The sequence below is a fragment of the Ylistrum balloti genome, unplaced genomic scaffold (genome assembly GCF_031769215.1).
Source record: "Ylistrum balloti isolate Yb309-2 unplaced genomic scaffold, AGI_CSIRO_Ybal_v1 Utg371446, whole genome shotgun sequence".
Lineage (NCBI taxonomy): Eukaryota > Metazoa > Mollusca > Bivalvia > Pectinida > Pectinidae > Ylistrum > Ylistrum balloti.
Genome location: NW_026782758.1, coordinates 198,842 through 221,068, shown reverse-complemented (window position 1 = coordinate 221,068; position 22,227 = coordinate 198,842). Strand labels below are relative to the sequence as shown.

Below are 22,227 nucleotides of genomic sequence, written 5' to 3'. Positions count from 1 at the left end.
ATAATAAAAAGTTGACGGAGAGCTACACGCGGGACACGGTGTGAACTCGCCTGGTCGCTCGTGTGTGTCACCACCTTATCTGACACTAATTTATCCTGTGACATTAATGAATTTATTATTTAAATTGGTCTGAACACAGATTCGCTGAGATATTAAGAACAACAATAGTCACCTACAGTCACAAACATCATGTGCAACACTACTGAAGTAGTTTTTTGGCAGAAATAGCCATTTTTTTCCTTTTAAATACTTGCAGAAAACAAACAGGTATAGACTTGGTGTGAGGTGTTAATCCACTAATTGTACATACAATTTAAGCCAATATTAAACCTTTGAAAATGGAAGAAGTTCTTTTTGATCATCCAAACAAAGGAATTGACATTTAACAATATGACAAATACAGCCAATTAACTGGCCAACATGATCTGACTGCTCTCTATCATCACATATACAAACTGACCGCTGTGTATTATCACAAGTAACTGAATTCATTCTAGGATATGTTAACAAAATGAAATAGCCATCAATCCCCCATCGTCATTCCAAAGCTTAGCATTGTATGACCAAAAAACTATTAAGATTTATAAATTTTCTAAATTTTATCATTCATCTTTATCCTAATTCCTCATGAAAGACAAAAACATATTTAGTTACTTGAACTAATTGATGATTCTGTCCTTAGGCATGACAAAATGACCATTAAAAACATAATGTCCAGGGGCAGTCTGGGATGACCGTTAAGGCTGTTTTACTGGCGTGTGACGATATTGACGTTCATACCTGATATATCTATAAATCAGTTATGCTAATGAGAACATCTCCGCACCTGCACGAGATATGACTCTAGGGCTGACAATCTGGCCTAATTAATCTTGGTGTACCCTTCAGCAGCGTAAATATTACTCACATCGTTAATACCATGTACGTTAAAATATACACACCGATAAAAAGACGTCAATTAATATTACTGTGTGACCGACACTCGACAAATTTAATTACACAACCAAGATGACAAAAAAAGAAAAAAGTGCTGTACATGAATAAGTCTGCAAACTGATCTTGTTCTCATCGGAAATAAATACACGTATATTTCATTCCATAAATATGAGGTTATATCAAATTTTAATTTAACACCTGTATGATTTTACATCAATATTTATTTACCTTCTCCTACATCTGTAAAATTTAACATGTATTCCCTTAAACCAAAGACGGCATTTGATTGACCACCAAACAAATTGTAGAAAACATTTCTAACAAAGCTTTGTCAATTTTAAATGAACATGTTTGAACTTATCTACACAAACTTTCTTGCTAGAACTCTAAATGGTAATAAGGAAAAAAATTGTTTTTTTTTTCCTCTCAATAAAAACCATTTTTCGAAAAAAAGACTTTGGTTTGAGACCGTATAGAAGATACCAACAGTCTAACAATGAGTCAAAGAAAACGATGCCATTGGACAATTTATTTGCATTTCATTCAATTTGTAGAATGACTTATCTTGGCTAATAAGAACTACTTTCCCACCATAAAACGTTGTTAAAGAAAATAAAAGATCACAAGATGTTTTTCCCCCAGACAGGACTCTGTTCTAAATACCAATCATGCATCATCTGAACAAACGTCACATGGGCACATTACTGTAATCAAAACTTTGAGCAGGAGGATCAATGTCAGGAGAGAACAGGATAAAAATGTATGTTTACTTTTACCGATCAAATCTAATTGATTACTCATGCTTGATTAGTACGTTGATTAGCGGTTTGTGTGACCCTCAATCCTCCCCTCCCTCCCATGTCTCAGCCAAACATCACTGATGGTTTTGTACTCAATCTTCCTTGCTTTTGACGCCAATGATTTATAGTGTTATAATTTGAATTTTTAGCCACCTATCAAGAACTGTGCTCTTTAATCATTTACACATGGTAGCTGAAAGGGGAGGGGGGGCTGGGGGGCTAGAGGACGTACCAATACTAGTGTTTTTGGGTTTAAGGCTGTTATTGTGAACAGCACTGTCTTCATCCCCCTTAAGTTACAGGGCCAAGACTGGAAGCAAGACAAGCAACAAGGGGGCATAACCAAGAAGCCAGGAGGTCAAAGGACAGCCAAGAGGTCAAAGAATAGGCAAGAGGTCATAGGATAACCAAAAGGTCATAGGATAACCAAGAGGTCAAAGGATAGCAAAGGGGTCAAAGGACAGTCAAGGTGGCCTGTTTTGAGGGAGAGAACCAATACATGAGTCAAAACTAGGTTTATGTAATAGCTCAAAAACATCTCCCATTATCAAAACGACTTGAAAATAAAAATTCATAATTATCACAGGTTTACCACTTTATTTATTTATTATATGTGTATAATAACCATGAAGACATCATATTTTTCTTATAAAAGTCACAGAAGAAACAAAAATGATCTGAAGTTATGAATGATGAAAAATATCAAATATATTGGAATGTGATCGGAAAATGCTTTCCCTAAACTATAGTCCTGTAGATAACTCTAATTAAAAAGACTAATTAATATATAGCCAGACTTTAATGAAATCAAAAAGAAATATTCAATATAAATTATTCATGTATTATCTAACCTCTCTACATACTGATATGAGAGCTTCCTTCTTCTCCTTAACGTTATCAAAATTATGGCCAACAATCATCAATTGCTGTCAAAAGTGACATGTTGTTTAATTCTACAAATCATAATTTCTGAGACATTATTGTTTGTCAAATCTAGACAGATACATAAACTTTGAAATAAAAATTAGTTATTAGGACACAAAGGAAAAAAATCAACTGCTTCTGTTGAGTTAATACATATTGACAAAGATTCAGGAAATAATATAGATATATTATCACTGACCAATCAGTGCTGTACATCATGATAAAGAAACACTATCACTGACCAATCAGTGCTGTACATCATGATATAGAAATACTATCACTGACCAATCAGTGCTAAACATCATGATATAGAAATACTATCTCTGACCAATCAGTGCTGTACATCATGATATAGAAATACTATCACTGACCAATCAGTGCTGTACATCATGATATAGAAATACCATCACTGACCAATCAGTGCTAAACATCATGATATAGAAATACTATCTCTGACCAATCAGTGCTGTACATCATGATATAGAAATACCATCACTGACCAATCAGTGCTGTACATCATGATATAGAAATACTATCTCTGACCAATCAGTGCACAGATTATCCAATTTTTATGTGTGGGATCAAAAACAAAAGTTTATTAGAGTGATAATAGTATGTATACACTGAAACAGACAAAAGTAAGCGAGTAGTAACAGAAGACTGAAGTCATTAGACAGAGGTCACAGTACACAGTGTCTGACACAGGAAGTCATTAGACAGAGGTCACAGTAGACAGTGTCTGACACAGGAAGTCATTAGACAGAGGTCACAGTACACAGTGTCTGACACAGGAAGTCATTAGACAGAGGTCACAGTAGACAGTGTCTGACACAGGAAGTCATTAGACAGAGGTCACAGTACAGTGTCTGACACAGGAAGTCATTAGAAAGAGGTCACAGTAGACAGTGTCTGACACAGAAAGTCATTAGACAGAGGTCACAGTAGACAGTGTCTGACACAGGAAGTCATTAGACAGAGGTCACAGTACACAGTGTCTGACACAGGAAGTCATTGGACAGAGGTCACAGTAGACAGTGTCTGACACAGGAAGTCATTAGACAGAGGTCACAGTAGACAGTGTCTGACACAGGAAGTCATTAGACAGAGGTCACAGTACACAGTGTCTGACACAGGAAGTCATTAGACAGAGGTCACAGTAGACAGTGTCTGACACAGGAAGTCATTAGACAGAGGTCACAGTAGACAGTGTCTGACACAGGAAGTCATTAGACAGAGGTCACAGTAGACAGTGTCTGACACAGGAAGTCATTAGACAGAGGTCACAGTAGACAGTGTCTGACACAGCAAGTCATTAGACAGAGGTCACAGTAGACAGTGTCTGACACAGGAAGTCATTAGACAGAGGTCACAGTAGACAGTGTCTGACACAGGAAGTCATTAGACAGAGGTCACAGTAGACAGTGTCTGACACAGGAAGTCATTAGACAGAGGTCACAGTAGACAGTGTCTGACACAGCAAGTCATTAGACAGAGGTCACAGTAGACAGTGTCTGACACAGCAAGTCATTAGACAGAGGTCACAGTACACAGTGTCTGACACAGCAAGTCATTAGACAGAGGTCACAGTAGACAGTGTCTGACACAGCAAGTCATTAGACAGAGGTCACAGTACACAGTGTCTGACACAGGAAGTCATTAGACAGAGGTCACAGTAGACAGTGTCTGACACAGCAAGTCATTAGACAGAGGTCACAGTAGACAGTGTCTGACACAGCAAGTCATTAGACAGAGGTCACAGTATACAGTGTCTGACAAAGGATGTGTTGAGACTGAGCCACCTCTGATATAGGACCATTAGAATGTTTAGGAATTCAATAACACAGTGATATGACAGATTTGACAATTAAACAGGCCTGCCAATTTATCATGAGATGACCCAGCGACCCCCGTGCTGCGTGTCACTATTGGCCCCGCCATCTCCTGTATATCCAACAAGGCATAAATTATACGCAAAATGCCTCATCTACTCCAATGATATACCTGATCGCTTAGTTTGTATTCAGCCATCTTTTCCCGGAGAAACAAAACACATTTTGAAGATTCTTTACCAAAGACTTGTAACCACTTTAGTCTGTCAAAATATTTCCTTTTTCCAAATTTCTTCATCTTTCTTCAAATTTCATCCATATCCTGTTTGAATTACTATATATGAATATTTTTCTAAGAATCTAATTCCAAGACAAACTCAATCCTGTTTTGCAATAAAAATTAATTGACAAAGTGAGTTATCTTAAATCCATTAACTGATATGTCTACACAGTGATAATCTCTTTAATCCATTAACTGATATGTCTACACAGTGATAATCTCTTTAATCCATTAACTGATATGTCTACACAGTGATAATCTCTTTAATCCATTAACTGATATGTCTACACAGTGATAATCTCTTTAATCCATTAACTGATATGTCTACACAGTGATACACAGGAGAAGTTTGACGTAGATTATAATATCAGGATCCATCCATAAAATCAAGTGCCAACCAAAATGGATATTTTTTGAAAACCACGAAAATTTTAGTCCCATGAAAATACATCATTATATAGTATTCCAAGCTTCATATCAAATGAAACGATTTATTAATTGATCTTAACATCTCTGCTCAAATGTTCAAATAAAGACACAAAATTTAGTAGAAAACATTTCTTTCTTTCCTTTTTTTTTAGTCAAATGTAAAATTAGATATATACATACAATATAGAAATTTAAAAAAACTGATAGCACCAAACTCCTTGTTTTGTACTTTAAGCTAAATATGGAAAATAGATCTTCAGTAATATTCTATTAACAGATATAATTGAATTGTTTTAAATATTTCATGAAATGTCTGTTGTGTTGCTAAAAGTCACTTTATTACTGGAATTCAACATAACAGAACCAGTTAAAAACGATTAAATCCTATTTGGTTAAAAGAGTTAATATTAAACTTAGAACTATCAAAGAAGTGTGTTGTAAGTGATTTTCTTAGAAGCCCCGGGGCTAGAGCCCTTCACTGTTAACAAGTAGAGTATATATACAGCTTTAGAAACCACCACAACACAGATATCAGAGTAATAGAAATTAATGTAAACCTTGTCAAAAATTTGTTTGAAATATGCTAACTGTCAGAAGGGAATGGGTTCTGTAGAAGTCCAGGACATGAAACCACAACTTAACTAAGGTAGTACCATCGCCATGGTTACTAGGTCACCATTTACATTAATAGTTATGCAACCATTTCTCAAAAACAGTAATTCAGCCAGAACCTGATGTCTACACACATAACACTGGCCCTTATGTACATGTGTATATGTACACCACAAACATTATTCACAGCCCCTCGGGACCTACAAGGCCTTAAGAGAAATCACAGACTGGCAGCCCCTCGGGACCTACAAGGCCTTAAGAGAAATCACAGACTGACTATGTGATATTACAAACATATCCAGGGAAAGCACAGCTCAGTTCATTTATCAAACCACTATTACAAAACTCTCTTTCTTTTGCAAGTCAAATAATAATAAAAAAAAAAAATGTTTTCTTCATCCAAGGGAGATTGACATACGAAAGTAAAGTCTACTCAGAATTCAAATCTACTCATTATTTAGGGGTCTGATTTTTAATTAAGTCGATGGGACTAACTTCAATGCCTATGTTCAGACTGGTTTTCTCTCAATAACCCTGTCATGGTATTTATCTTGAACCATTTCTTTATAGAAATCATTTGTTCAGCTGACAAAAACACTGTTGGACACTGATAGTGGTCAGTCAATGGTCAAATATAAATGCTAGGTACCTGAAAGACATTGTCATATGAAACCATTTCATGCTGATATTTTAGGTTGACTTTTTCAAGAAACTGATATGAAAACTATGGTTTAATAAGTTGTACTAATAGTTTTTGTTCAAATTATGAACACTGAAAACATCAAACTAACCAATAAAGCTATTTGCAAAATTTCTTCAAACCAGTCAGAATTTCTTTTCCAGCAAACTTTTCATGCTTCAAATGGCTAGCTGCATAACACTCGTTTGTAAATAGTTCTAATTTAAATTCAATCGGTATCAAAAACAAGCCATATGGTGTTTAGGTTTGAGAAACAGATCTGATAGGAGTTTATTAGAAAGTAAGTTAACTCATTAAATAATATATTACACATATAACATTAGAGTCTCCTAGTTATTTTAAAACTTGTGCCCTGAGGAATATGTAGGAGGCGGCAAATGATAAACTGATCAAGCCTCAAGAAGACCAAGATTATGACGAGGAACCTACGCAGTGTCTGTTAAACATTAAACTGAGGCTTTCACCACACAAAGGCATAAGTGTGTGTGTGTGTGTGTGATTAATCCTGTCAATATATACCAACAAAGACCAAATCATTACCTATAATGTTTTCTGATAACGATTTAAATAACATATAAACTAAACCTCTTCACAACTCTAAACACTGCTTCATTCTATCCTCCAGTGATCCGAGAGTAATAGTTTAATAGACCCTTGTGTTAACTTAACACCTAGCACCTGTGAAATCCTGATGGAAAAAGGCGCTGCAAATTGGCACATCTACACTTCTTTTGTTTTATGAGATTTTCTGAAAGTATGAGTTGTCTGAAGTTGGCCCTCTCTCCATAGTTATAGCCGAAATATGAAATCTCTACCATTAATCCAAAGGAATGTTGAATGAGAGTCATAATTAGTCAGCAACGCCTCTCTGTTTCTTCATGAAATTAACAAACTAATCCAGTTTGGAAAACTTGATGCGGTCTTTGAGTGAATCGAATCATCAATGAGACCATTTTCTTTTATCTATCATATATTATAATAAAAGCTTGTATTTGTAGCAATACGAGCCCAGTAAACAGTGAAACAGCAGAGAAGTGTAAATCTGGTTTTCTCTAATGGCCCAGTGATGACGAGCTAACAATTTTCACAGTTACTTTGCACTAAACTTGCCAGGCAAAATTAGGCAATGTTTCCACCTTCTAACTGTGGTGGTATCCCTGCCAAATATTGAAATTAGTAGTGAGTGTAAATTTACCACCCCCTCACATGGGTAGAGAGTGCATAATGTCCTGTGTGTCGCCATGGAAACAAAAATGCTGTACAAGATACAAGAAGTAATTTTCTATGTATATCCATCTTTTATTTTACACAAATTTAATCAAACCATTTTCCAAGCAAAGAAAAGTCAATCACTATCAAATAGAAGTAAAATTTTACCAGATTAAATCCAAACATTTTCAACAAGTTGGACCAAACTTTAGTTGATTATTGAGGGGACGTCCCAAACCTTTAACAAGTTTGACAAAACTTGCATTTACTGTTGACAGGATGTCCGAAATCTTCCAGTCTTTTAGTCTAACTTGATTATCAAGAAATTGTGAAAAATGCAAAATCTTAAAAAGAATTAGTGAAACTTAATTGATTGTAATGAGGGCACATCCCAGGAACTGTTCTACACTGATGGTACAGTATATTCTACACTGATGGTACAGTATTCTACACTGATGGTACAGTATATTCTACACTGATGGTACAGTATATTCTACACTGATGGTACAGTATATTCTACACTGATGGTACAGTATTCTACACTGATTGTACAGTATTCTACACTGATTGTACAGTATTCTACACTGATGGTACAGTATTCTACACTGATGGTACAGTATATTCTACACTGATGGTACAGTATATTCTACACTGATTGTACAGTATATTCTATATTCTACACTGATGGTACAGTATATTCTACACTGATTGTACAGTATTCTACACTGATGGTACAGTATTCTACACTGATGGTACAGTATATTCTACACTGATGGTACAGTATTCTACACTGATGGTACAGTATATTCTACACTGATTGTACAGTATATTCTACACTGATGGTACAGTATATTCTACACTGATGGTACAGTATATTCTACACTGATGGTACAGTATTCTACACTGATGGTACAGTATATTCTACACTGATTGTACAGTATATTCTACACTGATGGTACAGTATATTCTACACTGATGGTACAGTATATTCTACACTGATTGTACAGTATTCTACACTGATGGTACAGTATTCTACACTGATGGTACAGTATATTCTACACTGATGGTACAGTATTCTACACTGATGGTACAATATTCTACACTGATAGTACAGTATTCTACACTGATGGTACAGTATTCTACACTGATTGTACAGTATTCTACACTGATTGTACAGTAAATTCTACACTGATGGTACAGTATTCTACACTGATGGTACAATATTCTACACTGATTGTACAGTATTCTACACTGATGGTACAATATTCTACACTGATGGTACAATATTCTACACTGATTGTACAGTATTCTACACTGATGGTACAGTATTCTACACTGATTGTACAGTATTCTACACTGATGGTACAGTATATTCTACACTGATGGTACAGTATTCTACACTGATGGTACAATATTCTACACTGATTGTACAGTATTCTACACTGATGGTACAATATTCTACACTGATGGTACAATATTCTACACTGATTGTACAGTATTCTACACTGATGGTACAGTATTCTACACTGATTGTACAGTATTCTACACTGATGGTACAGTATATTCTACACTGATGGTACAGTATTCTACACTGATTGTACAGTATATTCTACACTGATTGTACAGTATTCTACACTGATGGTACAATAGAATGTATTCTACACTGATTGTACAGTATTCTACACTGATGGTACAGTATTCTACACTGATTGTACAGTATTCTACACTGATGGTACAGTATTTCTACACTGATGGTACAGTATTCTACACTGATTGTACAGTATATTCTACACTGATTGTACAGTATTCTACACTGATGGTACAGTATTCTACACTGATTGTACAGTATTCTACACTGATTGTACAGGATATTCTACAGTATATTCTACACTGATTGTACAGTATTCTACACTGATTGTACAGTATTCTACACTGATTGTACAGTATACTACAGTATATTCTACACTGATTGTACAGTATTCTACAGTATATTCTACACTGATTGTACAGTATTCTACACTGATGGTACAGTATTCTACACTGATGGTACAGTATTCTACACTGATTGTACAGGATATTCTACACTGATGGTACAGTATTCTACACTGATGGTACAGTATATTCTACACTGATGGTACAGTATTCTACACTGATGGTACAGTATATTCTACACTGATGGTACAGTATATTCTACACTGATTGTACAGTATTCTACACTGATGGTACAGTATTCTACACTGATGGTACAGTATATTCTACACTGATTGTACAGTATTCTACACTGATGGTACAGTATATTCTACACTATATTCTACACTACAGTATTTCTACACTGATGGTACAGTATATTCTACACTGATGGTACAGTATTCTACACTGATGGTACAGTATATTCTACACTGATTGTACAGTATATTCTACACTGATGGTACAGTATTCTACACTGATGGTACAGTATATTCTACACTGATGGTACAGTATTCTACACTGATGGTACAGTATTCTACACTGATGGTACAGTATATTCTACACTGATGGTACAGTATATTCTACACTGATGGTACAGTATTCTACACTGATGGTACAGTATATTCTACACTGATGGTACAGTATTCTACACTGATGGTACAGTATTCTACACTGATGGTACAATATTCTACACTGATTGTACAGTATTCTACACTGATGGTACAGTATTCTACACTGATGGTACAGTATTCTACACTGATTGTACAGTATATTGCTATCTGGGAGTTTTGATTGTTTTGGCAATATGCCAAGTTTCATTAAACAGGACATTTGACGACAATTTATTGGGGAGCATTTGGTGACCGGTGTACAACAGAGTTTAGGTGCTGCTCTTCCGCTACCTGGCCTCAGGAGAGCTCGTTAGGGTCCGATATACCTGACCAGGTAAAAGTTTGATGAATTAATACGTCGGAACAAAGGTAAGACCAGATGTGTCTCGGCATCCCTGAGCTTGTAGTAGATTGGAAAACATTTTGCCACTCAGACAAGAAATCATTCATAATAGGAAAGTGTTTGATGTGAACTGAGCAGGTGGAACCCTGGGGCATGTTGTCAGGGGGAGGGTGGGGACACGTCTGACAAATCACTACGGATAAATCACTCCCTAACGACCGATTGTCACAGCAGATAGGGCCATGCTTCAATGACCATCTCTTACATGATAGATATTTAAACATCCACTGTTTCACATGTAAAATGAGATCAATATGATGAAGAATCTCTCAGTTTTGTTTCCTGATTTCTGTATTTTATTTATTTTCTTTCTCTATTCTTTTATTTACAACTTCAGACCTCATTCTCAATAAGCTATGTTTCACTGATTCCAAAAGCTCAAATCGATGTTTCCACTGACTGCTTGGTCACCGACTAAGCTTGATTGACTCCTTAAATCGCCAGATATGCTTTAATGACCATTTCCAGGACCTAAATCACTAGATATGCTTTAATGACCATTTCCAGGACCTAAATCACTAGATATGCTTTAATGACCATTTCCAGGACCCAAATCACTAGATATGCTTTAATGACCATTTCCAGGACCCAAATCACTAGATATGCTTTAATGACCATTTCCAGGACCTAAATCACTAGATATGCTTTAATGACCATTTCCAGGACCTAAATCACTAGATATGCTTTAATGACCATTTCCAGGACCTAAATCACTAGATATGCTTTAAAGATTCCAATTAAGACCTAAAATGTTAATTAAAATGCTTGACTGATTGCTTTATTCAGTGCTGGACTGACCCCTAAATTCCTCAAAATTCCAGACACACATCAATGACCCGAACTAGACAAAATAGCATGTCACACATCAGTAAACACTGACCAGAGCCTGACTTCTACCGATGACCAAGTGACAGGTATCAATGTTCAACCCATAAATCACCACGGTAACTGGCCCCATCTAGTGATGTTCATCTCCAATCACCTGTGTCTGTGACAAGCACCAAATGACAGCCGTCATTCTTCAGTACAGGAATAGCTCTCTAGGTTTGGTAGAGATCAATTAGTGAACCAGCCTTCCCTTAAGGCCTGTCATCACATGAACCGGACACAGAAAAAACACACTGTTAAAGGACACACAGGAACATGAAACAACAAGTAAAATGTGTAAATAATTGCCAGGGTAAAAAAATTGGATCTGTTGGAAAACAACATATCTCACCAAGACCTAGTCAGAATTTTATCATTACTTTTGGATAGAAACAATCTTTAAAAGTCTGCCAGAATATCTAATTTACAAAAAAAAAAATAAAAAGTTGAGAGAAAACCACGAAAGTGGCCATTGCCATGTGGATAACCAAGTACCTCCATCTGTGATAAAGTTCACAAAACAATAGCAAAGAAGTTTTGTTGCTAAACAATCGCTAAAAACATTTAAAAAACAGCAATAAAGGCACCAAAAACCAGTTAATAATAAACCTAATTTGTCCTGAACACAGAATCTAATGAAAAATTGTTACGGAAAGAAACCAAAGTTCTATAAATAACTTCATGTATTTACCATAATTTACTTCTTTGTGTCTTTTCTATTTAAACAACATTTAAACTAAATGAAAACTAGAACTGTCATCAAGGATGATTTAACCGTCACCTTTCTCATCCTGCAGATGCAGAGTATTATCTATGTATAAGTCAATCCAGTTACCAAGACAACCAAATATTCTGTAAAATGTACGATAATAATTAAAAGAAAAAAAAACTGCTTGCACATCTACATATGGTCCTTAATATTCCTATGAAGTTTCAGCAAAATCGTGTTCACAAGATTAGAAAGAGTTGACAGGACATGTTAATAGACAGACAGAAGGACAGACGGACAGACAACCTGATTTCAGTTATACCCCTCTGAACTTGTTTGCCGAGGTTTTAAATAATAATAGTTGAATTATCCTTATAAGGTAATAATGAAAAACATTCAAATTTCATTATAACATGAAAACATTGTACAAAGCCATTCTTCTCCTGGACAGGATCCTCCCCCTATCTCATTCTTTTGTTCCTGTAATTCTATATAAAGTGGAGACATCCTAGAGTAAACATTAATCATAATTTCACCAAAACACATGATTTTTATTTCATATCACATTGTCATATGATTTTGTAGCTAATGTAAAAAGTCTTTAATAAGTCTGGATGATAGTGAGAGTAATTCAACATAGTAACAAATTGATTTCACTTTTCCTATCATTATACAAATGCCATCTCATCCCAGACAATGATAGGTCAGAAAAATTTGTAACAAATTCCACATCCGTTGTCTGATCTACAACTATCACCTCTTGTTGTCACAGAGCAATTACTCCAGGCTATGTACTTCACTAAGCTTGTATGTAAAACTGTACTGACATAGAAGCTGATTACTCATCTCGTCACATAATGCTAAAATCTACTCCATATACACCTTCATTTTCTCAAACCTCCATTCTTAATTGCAAGATTTGTCTTGTTCTTCTTCTAATATTGTTTCTTTCGATGGCAGTGTTTACACTGTTTGTGACATAATATCACAACCCTTTACACCTACTGTACTTCAAAATCACAGTTATCAAAATTGTTTATTAAACATGATTATTTAACTTCCGTCCCAAAAATATCCAACTTTAACATATGAAGTTCAAGCAAATATTTACAGGTGGTCCTTCAAGACAGGTATCTAATTCATAGATGTATGATCAAGACTGGTGGTCCTTTTGGACAGGTAATTATGGAAGAAACCAATCAACACAATTTTTATCCTTGTAAATAAAGAAACAGTTTTCTCATGTGGTTTGCTGAGAAGTCTACCCAGCCTTGTTTTTCATCTACATAATTCCCACGGTTCACAAGAGTCCCTGTTTTATTATTGCTTACAATAAATTAAATTAGTGACTAACAACATTTCTCCCTCTACCAAGCAGTTTTCTGTACACACCGCAACATCTTTCTGTTATATCTATGGCCATTCTTAAATCATCACAGAAATAAATTTTGTAAATATATATAAAATTAATACTTTTAAAATGTGTCATTACATTAAAAAAGGAAAAACATCATCATGTAACTGATGTCTTGAATTTTCAAAAAATTAAATTAAAAAGGAAATTCTATTTGAGAATCCTTGTTGATTTAATACTGTAACTCAATGTAGCTCCTCCACCATATCATATACTAAAATCAAAATCAAAATTTAAAATTTTCAATCAACAGTATATATTCTTCATTCAAAGCTGAATAAAAATGTATCCCTCATGACTTTCAAATTTACAGTAAGCAGTGTATACTTATTTCCAAAATTAAATAAATTTCTCTATTTCTATATTTTGTTTCGAAAAAAAGCACTTGGTATTTCAACACATGTATAAACACTGATAATCTCCCTTTGCTGCAAGATGAAAGTCACATGACCAAGTTTAGAATTTGAATCTGACAATGACAGTAAAAACCACGACTAACAAATGTTGCAAATAAAATATTGTGACCATCAATGTCGTTTTATATCATCAGGATGTAGGACACGCCAATCATTAAAATCATTTCCTCCAGCATGTCGTGAAACATTTTAATCATTAGTAAAAGACAACATTTGTCTTCTTTAATTATGATACTGCTGGATATTAATAGGACACAGCTGACAAACACATTATTTTGGGAGGTACAAAGATGAGTCAATCAGGTTTTGAAGAAACAGACATCTTTGTCAAAGGATTTCTTTAATTCTGATTTAGAATGAATGTGTAATTTACAATGATTTCTGATTCAGACCTGTTGTCAATCTACAATGATTTCTGATTCAGACCTGTTGTCAATCTACAATGATTTCTGATTCAGACCTGTTGTCAATCTACAATGATTTCTGATTCGCACCAGCGGTCAATCTACAATGATTTCTGATTCAGACCTGTTGTCAATCTACAATGATTTCTGATTCAGACCTGTTGTCAATCTACAATGATTTCTGATTCAGACCTGTTGTCAATCTACTATGATTTCTGATTCAGACCTGTTGTCAATCTACAATGATTTCTGATTCAGACCTGTTGTCAATTTACAATGATTTCTGATTCGCACCAGCGGTCAATCTACAATGATTTCTGATTCAGACCTGTTGTCAATCTACAATGATTTCTGATTCAGACCTGTTGTCAATTTACAATGATTTCTGATTCAGACCTGTTGTCAATTTACAATGATTTCTGATTCGCACCAGCGGTCAATCTACAATGATTTCTGATTCAGACCTGTTGTCAATCTACAATGATTTCTGATTCAGACCTGTTGTCAATTTACAATGATTTCTGATTCGCACCAGCGGTCAATCTACAATGATTTCTGATTCAGACCTGTTGTCAATCTACAATGATTTCTGATTCAGACCTGTTGTCAATTTACAATGATTTCTGATTCAGACCTGTTGTCAATTTACAATGATTTCTGATTCGCACCAGCGGTCAATCTACAATGATTTCTGATTCAGACCTGTTGTCAATCTACAATGATTTCTGATTCAGACCTGTTGTCAATTTACAATGATTTCTGATTCGCACCAGCGGTCAATCTACAATGATTTCTGATTCAGACCTGTTGTCAATCTACAATGATTTCTGATTCAGACCTGTTGTCAATCTACAATGATTTCTGATTCAGACCTGTTGTCAATCTACAATGATTTCTGATTCAGACCTGTTGTCAATTTACAATGATTTCTGATTCGCACCAGCGGTCAATCTACAATGATTTCTGATTCAGACCTGTTGTCAATCTACAATGATTTCTGATTCAGACCTGTTGTCAATCTACAATGATTTCTGATTCAGACCTGTTGTCAATTTACAATGATTTCTGATTCGCACCAGCGGTCAATCTACAATGATTTCTGATTCAGACCTGTTGTCAATCTACAATGATTTCTGATTCAGACCTGTTGTCAATCTACAATGATTTCTGATTCAGACCTGTTGTCAATCTACAATGATTTCTGATTCAGACCTGTTGTCAATTTACAATGATTTCTGATTCGCACCAGCGGTCAATCTACAATGATTTCTGATTCAGACCTGTTGTCAATCTACAATGATTTCTGATTCAGACTATCAATCAATTTATGAATTCTAATTTAGATTTGAGATATATATATATATATAAAGCTTTAATTAGCCCAGAAAAAAATCCTCATCACACTTTGATCATAGACTAGTACACTACAGGTTTACTTAAGGATTAAGGATATCTGTATATATTACTGTAAATATACTGAAATCTAAGTGCCAGGCAGAAAAAGATTTTCAGTTTTTGAGAAATTTTGCAGACAAGCACGAAGAAGGAATAAATAGCATAGTCTTTTAATTATCTTCACATAATTTGAAAATAAATAATCTCCTTCATCCTAATGAGCTCGGCTGGAGGTCTCAAACTTAATCCTGACATTTCTAATATGTAGATAGTTCATGTTCCTTTTGGTTCATTAAATCTGTTATATATTATGACAATTTTTTGTTCAAATATTGAAAATTTTAACTAAAAATTGAAAAAAAAGAATTAAATCATTTATAAAAGTAAGAAGTGTCAGATTTCTTGACCATTCTAACTGGACAAAAGAAAGTACTGACTGGACAATACACTGTTATAAAAGTAAGAAGTGTCAGGTTTCTTGACCATTCTAACTGGACAAAAGAAAGTACTGACTGGACAATAGACTGTTATAAAAGTAAGAAGTGTCAGGTTTCTTGACCATTCTAACTGGACAAAAGAAAGTACTGACTGGACAATAGACTGTTATAAAAGTAAGAAGTGTCAGGTTTCTTGACCATTCTAACTGGACAAAAGAAAGTACTGACTGGACAATAGACTGTTATAAAAGTAAGAAGTGTCAGATTTCTTGACCATTCTAACTGGACAAAAGAAAGTACTGACTGGACAATAGACTGTTATAAAAGTAAGAAGTGTCAGGTTTCTTGACCATTCTAACTGGACAAAAGAAAGTACTGACTGGACAATAGACTGTTATAAAAGTAAGAAGTGTCAGATTTCTTGACCATTCTAACTGGACAAAAGAAAGTACTGACTGGACAATAGACTGTTATAAAAGTAAGAAGTGTCAGGTTTCTTGACCATTCTAACTGGACAAAAGAAAGTACTGACTGGACAATACACTGTTATAAAAGTAAGAAGTGTCAGGTTTCTTGACCATTCTAACTGGACAAAAGAAAGTACTGACTGGACAATACACTGTTATAAAAGGACAAGAGAACTGTTCATTTTTGACTGGACAACAGAAACAGTGTTGTAAAGTGGACTTACTTTGCTGATGTTGTCTCATCGTACTTGGACTTGACTTCAAACAGCTCCTGTTGTACATGTTCCAAAGCTGAAACAACAAACAACACTCACATGACCAACATGACACATTGTGAGGACTACAGATGATTCAGGTCCCTCAAAAACAACAAGTCCACCTAGTCCTGTTGGTGATTGTTTTGGTGAATTTCTCGTAGGGAATTTCACGTTTACCTGACAACAGTTAATCCATGTTTATCAAAGCTTGTGTTATAGTTTCTGTTTGAGATATGAAATCCACCAGGAACAACAGCGACACACATACACACCTAACAGCTGTATTATGGTTACTAATACTGATTTCTGGTGATGCATTGAATCAGTGTAAACTGTACTTAGAAAAGAAACACCCTAAAAAAACCAAAGTAATTACCGGGCAACTTGTTGATAAGCCTAGAGTTGAAACAGTATCCAGGAATAATGTTCTGAGGAAAATGATTGAATTAATCGGACACGGTGGCTATCACTGTACAATAATCAGCCTCCATGTGTAGATCAGTCAAGGTAAAGATGTGTCTGGTGATGCACCTTATACCATTGACTTGATAATCCAGCGCGGCCCAGTGTTACGACAATGTACACACATTAATTCATTGCCAGACCATAAAATTTCTATTAGACTGTCATTGTGTCATGTCGACAGACAGCCAAAGTGACATGTATATGTGTAATAAATGATACATCTCACATTGACTGGTCACCCATCCACACTTAGGTCCCTAGATCTTCCTTACAATAACTCCACCCTCCCCTCAATACCCTTCAACCACTGAGGTCCCACAATTCTTCAACCTCTCTGCCCTCCAAACTTTCCAAACACTGGGGTCCCCACATAACTCATATCTCTGCCCTCAAAACCCTCCAACCACTGGGGTCCCAACATTACTTCTATCTCTGCCCTTAAAACTTTCCAAACACTGGGGTCCCCACATTACTCCTATCTCTGCCCTTGAAACCTTTCAAACACTGGGGTCCCCACATTACTCCTATCTCTGCCCTCAAAACCTTTCAAACACTGGGGTCCCCTCATTACTCCTATCTCTGCCCTCAAAACCCTAGAAACACTGGGGTCCCCACATTACTCCTATCTCTGCCCTCAAAACCTTTCAAATACTGGGGTCCCCACATTACTCCTATCTCTGCCCTCAAAACCCTAGAAACACTGGGGTCCCCACATTACTCCTATCTCTGCCCTCAAAACCTTTCAAACACTGGGGTTCCCACATAACTCATATCTCTGCCCTCAAAACCCTCCAACCACTGGGGTCCCAACATTACTTCTATCTCTGCCCTTAAAACTTTCCAAACACTGGGGTCCCCACATTACTCCTATCTCTGCCCTCAAAACCTTTCAAACACTGGGGTCCCCACATTACTCCTATCTCTGCCCTCAAAACCTTTCAAATACTGGGGTCCCCACATTACTCCTATCTCTGCCCTCAAAACCTTTCAAATACTGGGGTCCCCACATTACTGCTATCTCTGCCCTCAAAACCCTAGAGACACTGGGGTCCCCACATTACTCCTATCTCTGCCCTCAAAACCTTTCAAATACTGGGGTCCCCACATTACTGCTATCTCTGCCCTCAAAACCCTAGAGACACTGGGGTCCCAACATTACTCCTATCTCTGCCCTCAAAACCTTTCAAATACTGGGGTCCCCACATTACTCCTACCTCTGCCCTCAAAACCCTAGAAACACTGAGGTTCCCTCACATCTCACAAAAAGGTAGAGGTATTTATATATAAATCCCAATCAGCAGTTTGTTTGATTATTGACATTTGAGTATATAACTAAATGAGTAAATCTGTGTACTCGAGCCTGTCTGACGAGTAGGTAATGATTTACTTACATTACGAGACATTAAATAATGAGTTAATGTCAGACTTGAGTTAAGCACCAGACAAAATCCGAAATGTTATCGAAACCAGCAATCTTTATATCAAATAGCAGATTCCAAAGAAAATATTGTAAACACTTGATAAAAAGAATATACCGAACACAATGAATTTTATACTGAAGGAAGAAAGTCTAAGAGTAGGTACATGTGGCAGACAGCAAATATTCTCATCCTTCAAAGTATGACAAGCTTAATATCGTAAACAATTTTCAACAAAAAGTAATTAAAACAATAAAAAAAACAAACCATTGTTATTAGAAATTCCAAGGATTAATCACAAATCTAAAACAACAACAATAGAAGTTAATGATATTCAAAATAACTCAACAAAGTTCTACTTTTTATGGTTTATTGAAATAACTTGTGTTAAGCTGCTCAGGGAAAACGACCACACACTTGAAATTAGAAACAACTTACTTGTACAAACATGATAATGAGCCGTGTGTGAAGATAATGATACATTATTGAGCTGAGAAAATTCCAACATCCATTTCTAAGTGCAGGTAAATTGAAACATAAAATACTTCCATTGAATCAGATAATTTTTAAAACCATTGCACAAGTTGTCTTTCAATTATCAATCTTGACGAAAGTCCACATCACTCAGATTGAATATGTAGACACATATATGCTCATTACTGCTGGAATGGAGTTGTGTTTTAGTTGATGTGAAGGTTGATGCAGAAGACCAAGAGATAAATACTGACGTAGATCTACTAATACGAGCAATGATTGTACTGGAAACCTTAGCTAAATGTCAGGCCCCAGCCCCAGAACATGATAAGTGATCTAAATTGATTTTCATAATCATCACTAAAACGGGCAACAGATGTGATATTGATCTACACAACCAGATAAATCAAAGTGTCCTTCCACTGTTGGAGCTTCACAACACATTCCGACTATGTACACCTAACCGCCACATCCGATCTCCCTCTAAATGGACTGATTTTAAACAACTCACAAGAATGTAACTCTGAGGCAATTTACTAGTTACAGGCAACATAGGGCAAAAAAAAATTAGATTAATTTCCACAAATCTGCAAATGACATTTGATTGGGTTTAATTCCAGTATCAATCATTGCCGTGGCATTCATCAGAAACAAAAAGTCAGCGGGGATATCAGATTCTACAGTTCTCTTGTTTAGTTTTTGTCTGTTGGAGCTATCAATAGTAGGCTACGGACTAGAATAGACAGCAAAAAATAAAACATACTCTTACATAAAATAACATACATACACTAACCTATACTAACCTACACTAACATACACTAACATACACTAACATACACACACTAACCTACACTAACATACACTAACATACACACACTAACATACACTAACATACACACACTAACATACACTAACATACACACACTAACATACACTAACATACACACACTAACCTACACTAACCTACACTAACCTACACTAACATACACACACTAACCTACACTAACCTACACTAACATACACTAACATACACTAACATACACTAACATACACTAACATACACACACTAACCTACACTAACATACACACACTAACATACACTAACATACACACACTAACATACACTAACATACACTAACATACACTAACATACACTAACATACACACACTAACCTACACTAACCTACACTAACCTACACTAACATACACACACTAACCTACACTAACCTACACTAACCTACACTAACCTACACTAACATACACACACTAACCTACACTAACCTACACTAACATACACACACTAACATACACACACTAACATACACACACTAACCTACACTAACCTACACTAACATACACTAACATACACACACTACACACTAACACTAACCTACACACTAACATACACACACACTAACATACACACACTAACCTACACTAACCTACACTAACCTACACTAACCTACACTAACATACACACACTAACCTACACTAACCTACACTAACATACACACACTAACCTACACTAACGTACACTAAAATACACATACTAACATACACACACTAACCTACACTAACATACACGCACTAACATACACTAACATACACACACTAACCTACACTAACATACACTAACATACACACACTAACCTACACTAACATACGCTAACATACACTAACATACACTAACGTACACTAACATACACACACTAACCTACACTAACCTACACTAACATACACACACTAACCTACACTAACATACACTAACATACACACACTAACATACACACACTAACATACACACACTAACCTACACTAACATACACACACTAACATACACACACTTACATACACACACTAACACACACTTACATACACACACTAACACACACTTACATACACACAAATAGGAGACCAGTAAATCATTTATGGATATATTAGGGAAGCCTATCCATTGCAGACACTTATCAACATTTTCATGTGGTTGAAATAGCCACTATATAAGACATCACTGTCAACAACTAAATGTGGCATACATAGAGTAAAAACAGCAAGCCTTCTGTATAGAAACAATGAGACAGAATAGTTATCGACATCCTAATGATCAGAAATGCTGACTTACATGCATGGAGTGTTGAAACTTTCTGTTCTGCTTCACCGAGTTTGCGTGCCACAGACAGCTGACTCTCTTGAAGTTGGCGCTCTTTGTCTGCGAAGCTCCTTTGTAGCTCTCTCTCTTTCTCCTTGGTCCTTGTCTGCAACAAAAAACAGTCATCTATACATAATCTATATTATCATCTTTCTCTATCATCTTCAGCTAAACATCACCCTCAAATATTATCCTCTTCAATTATCATGTACTATCTACTGTCTTCCTCTGTCATTTAACAGTTGTCATCCAATTCGATTGTCTACCAGCTGTCATCCTCTTCTATAATCATCTATAAGTTGTCATCTTATTCTGCCACAATCTGTCAGTCATCATTCTCCTTTATCATCTACCAGTTGTCTTCTACCATTATCTACCAGTTGTCATCCTCCCCAATTATCTACCAGTTGTCATCCTCCCCAATTATCTATCAGTTGTCATCCTCCTCTATTATCTACCAGTTGTCATCCTCCTCTATTATCTACCAGTTGTCATCCTCCTCTATTATCTACCAGTTGTCATCCTCCTCTATCATCTACTAGTTGTCATCTTCCCCTATCATCTACTACTTGTCATCCTCCTCTTATCATCTTCTAGTTGTCATCCTCCTCTTATCATCTTCTAGTTGTCATCCTCCTCTATTATCTACCAGTT

The 22,227-nt window shown here is 35.8% G+C and overlaps 1 protein-coding gene across 1 annotated transcript in view; it reads right to left on the bottom strand.

The window, feature by feature from the left end:
- LOC132562555 (homeobox protein cut-like 1) overlaps window positions 1-22,227 on the bottom strand; it is a 116,184-nt gene that overhangs the window by 23,118 nt on the left and 70,839 nt on the right. Inside the window, exons 6-7 of the mRNA XM_060227302.1 lie at window positions 21,547-21,679; window positions 17,035-17,101 (exon numbers count right to left, since the gene is read on the bottom strand). Of these exons, the coding sequence (XP_060083285.1) occupies window positions 17,035-17,101; window positions 21,547-21,679 (200 nt within the window). The remainder of the gene's footprint in view (window positions 1-17,034; window positions 17,102-21,546; window positions 21,680-22,227) is intronic.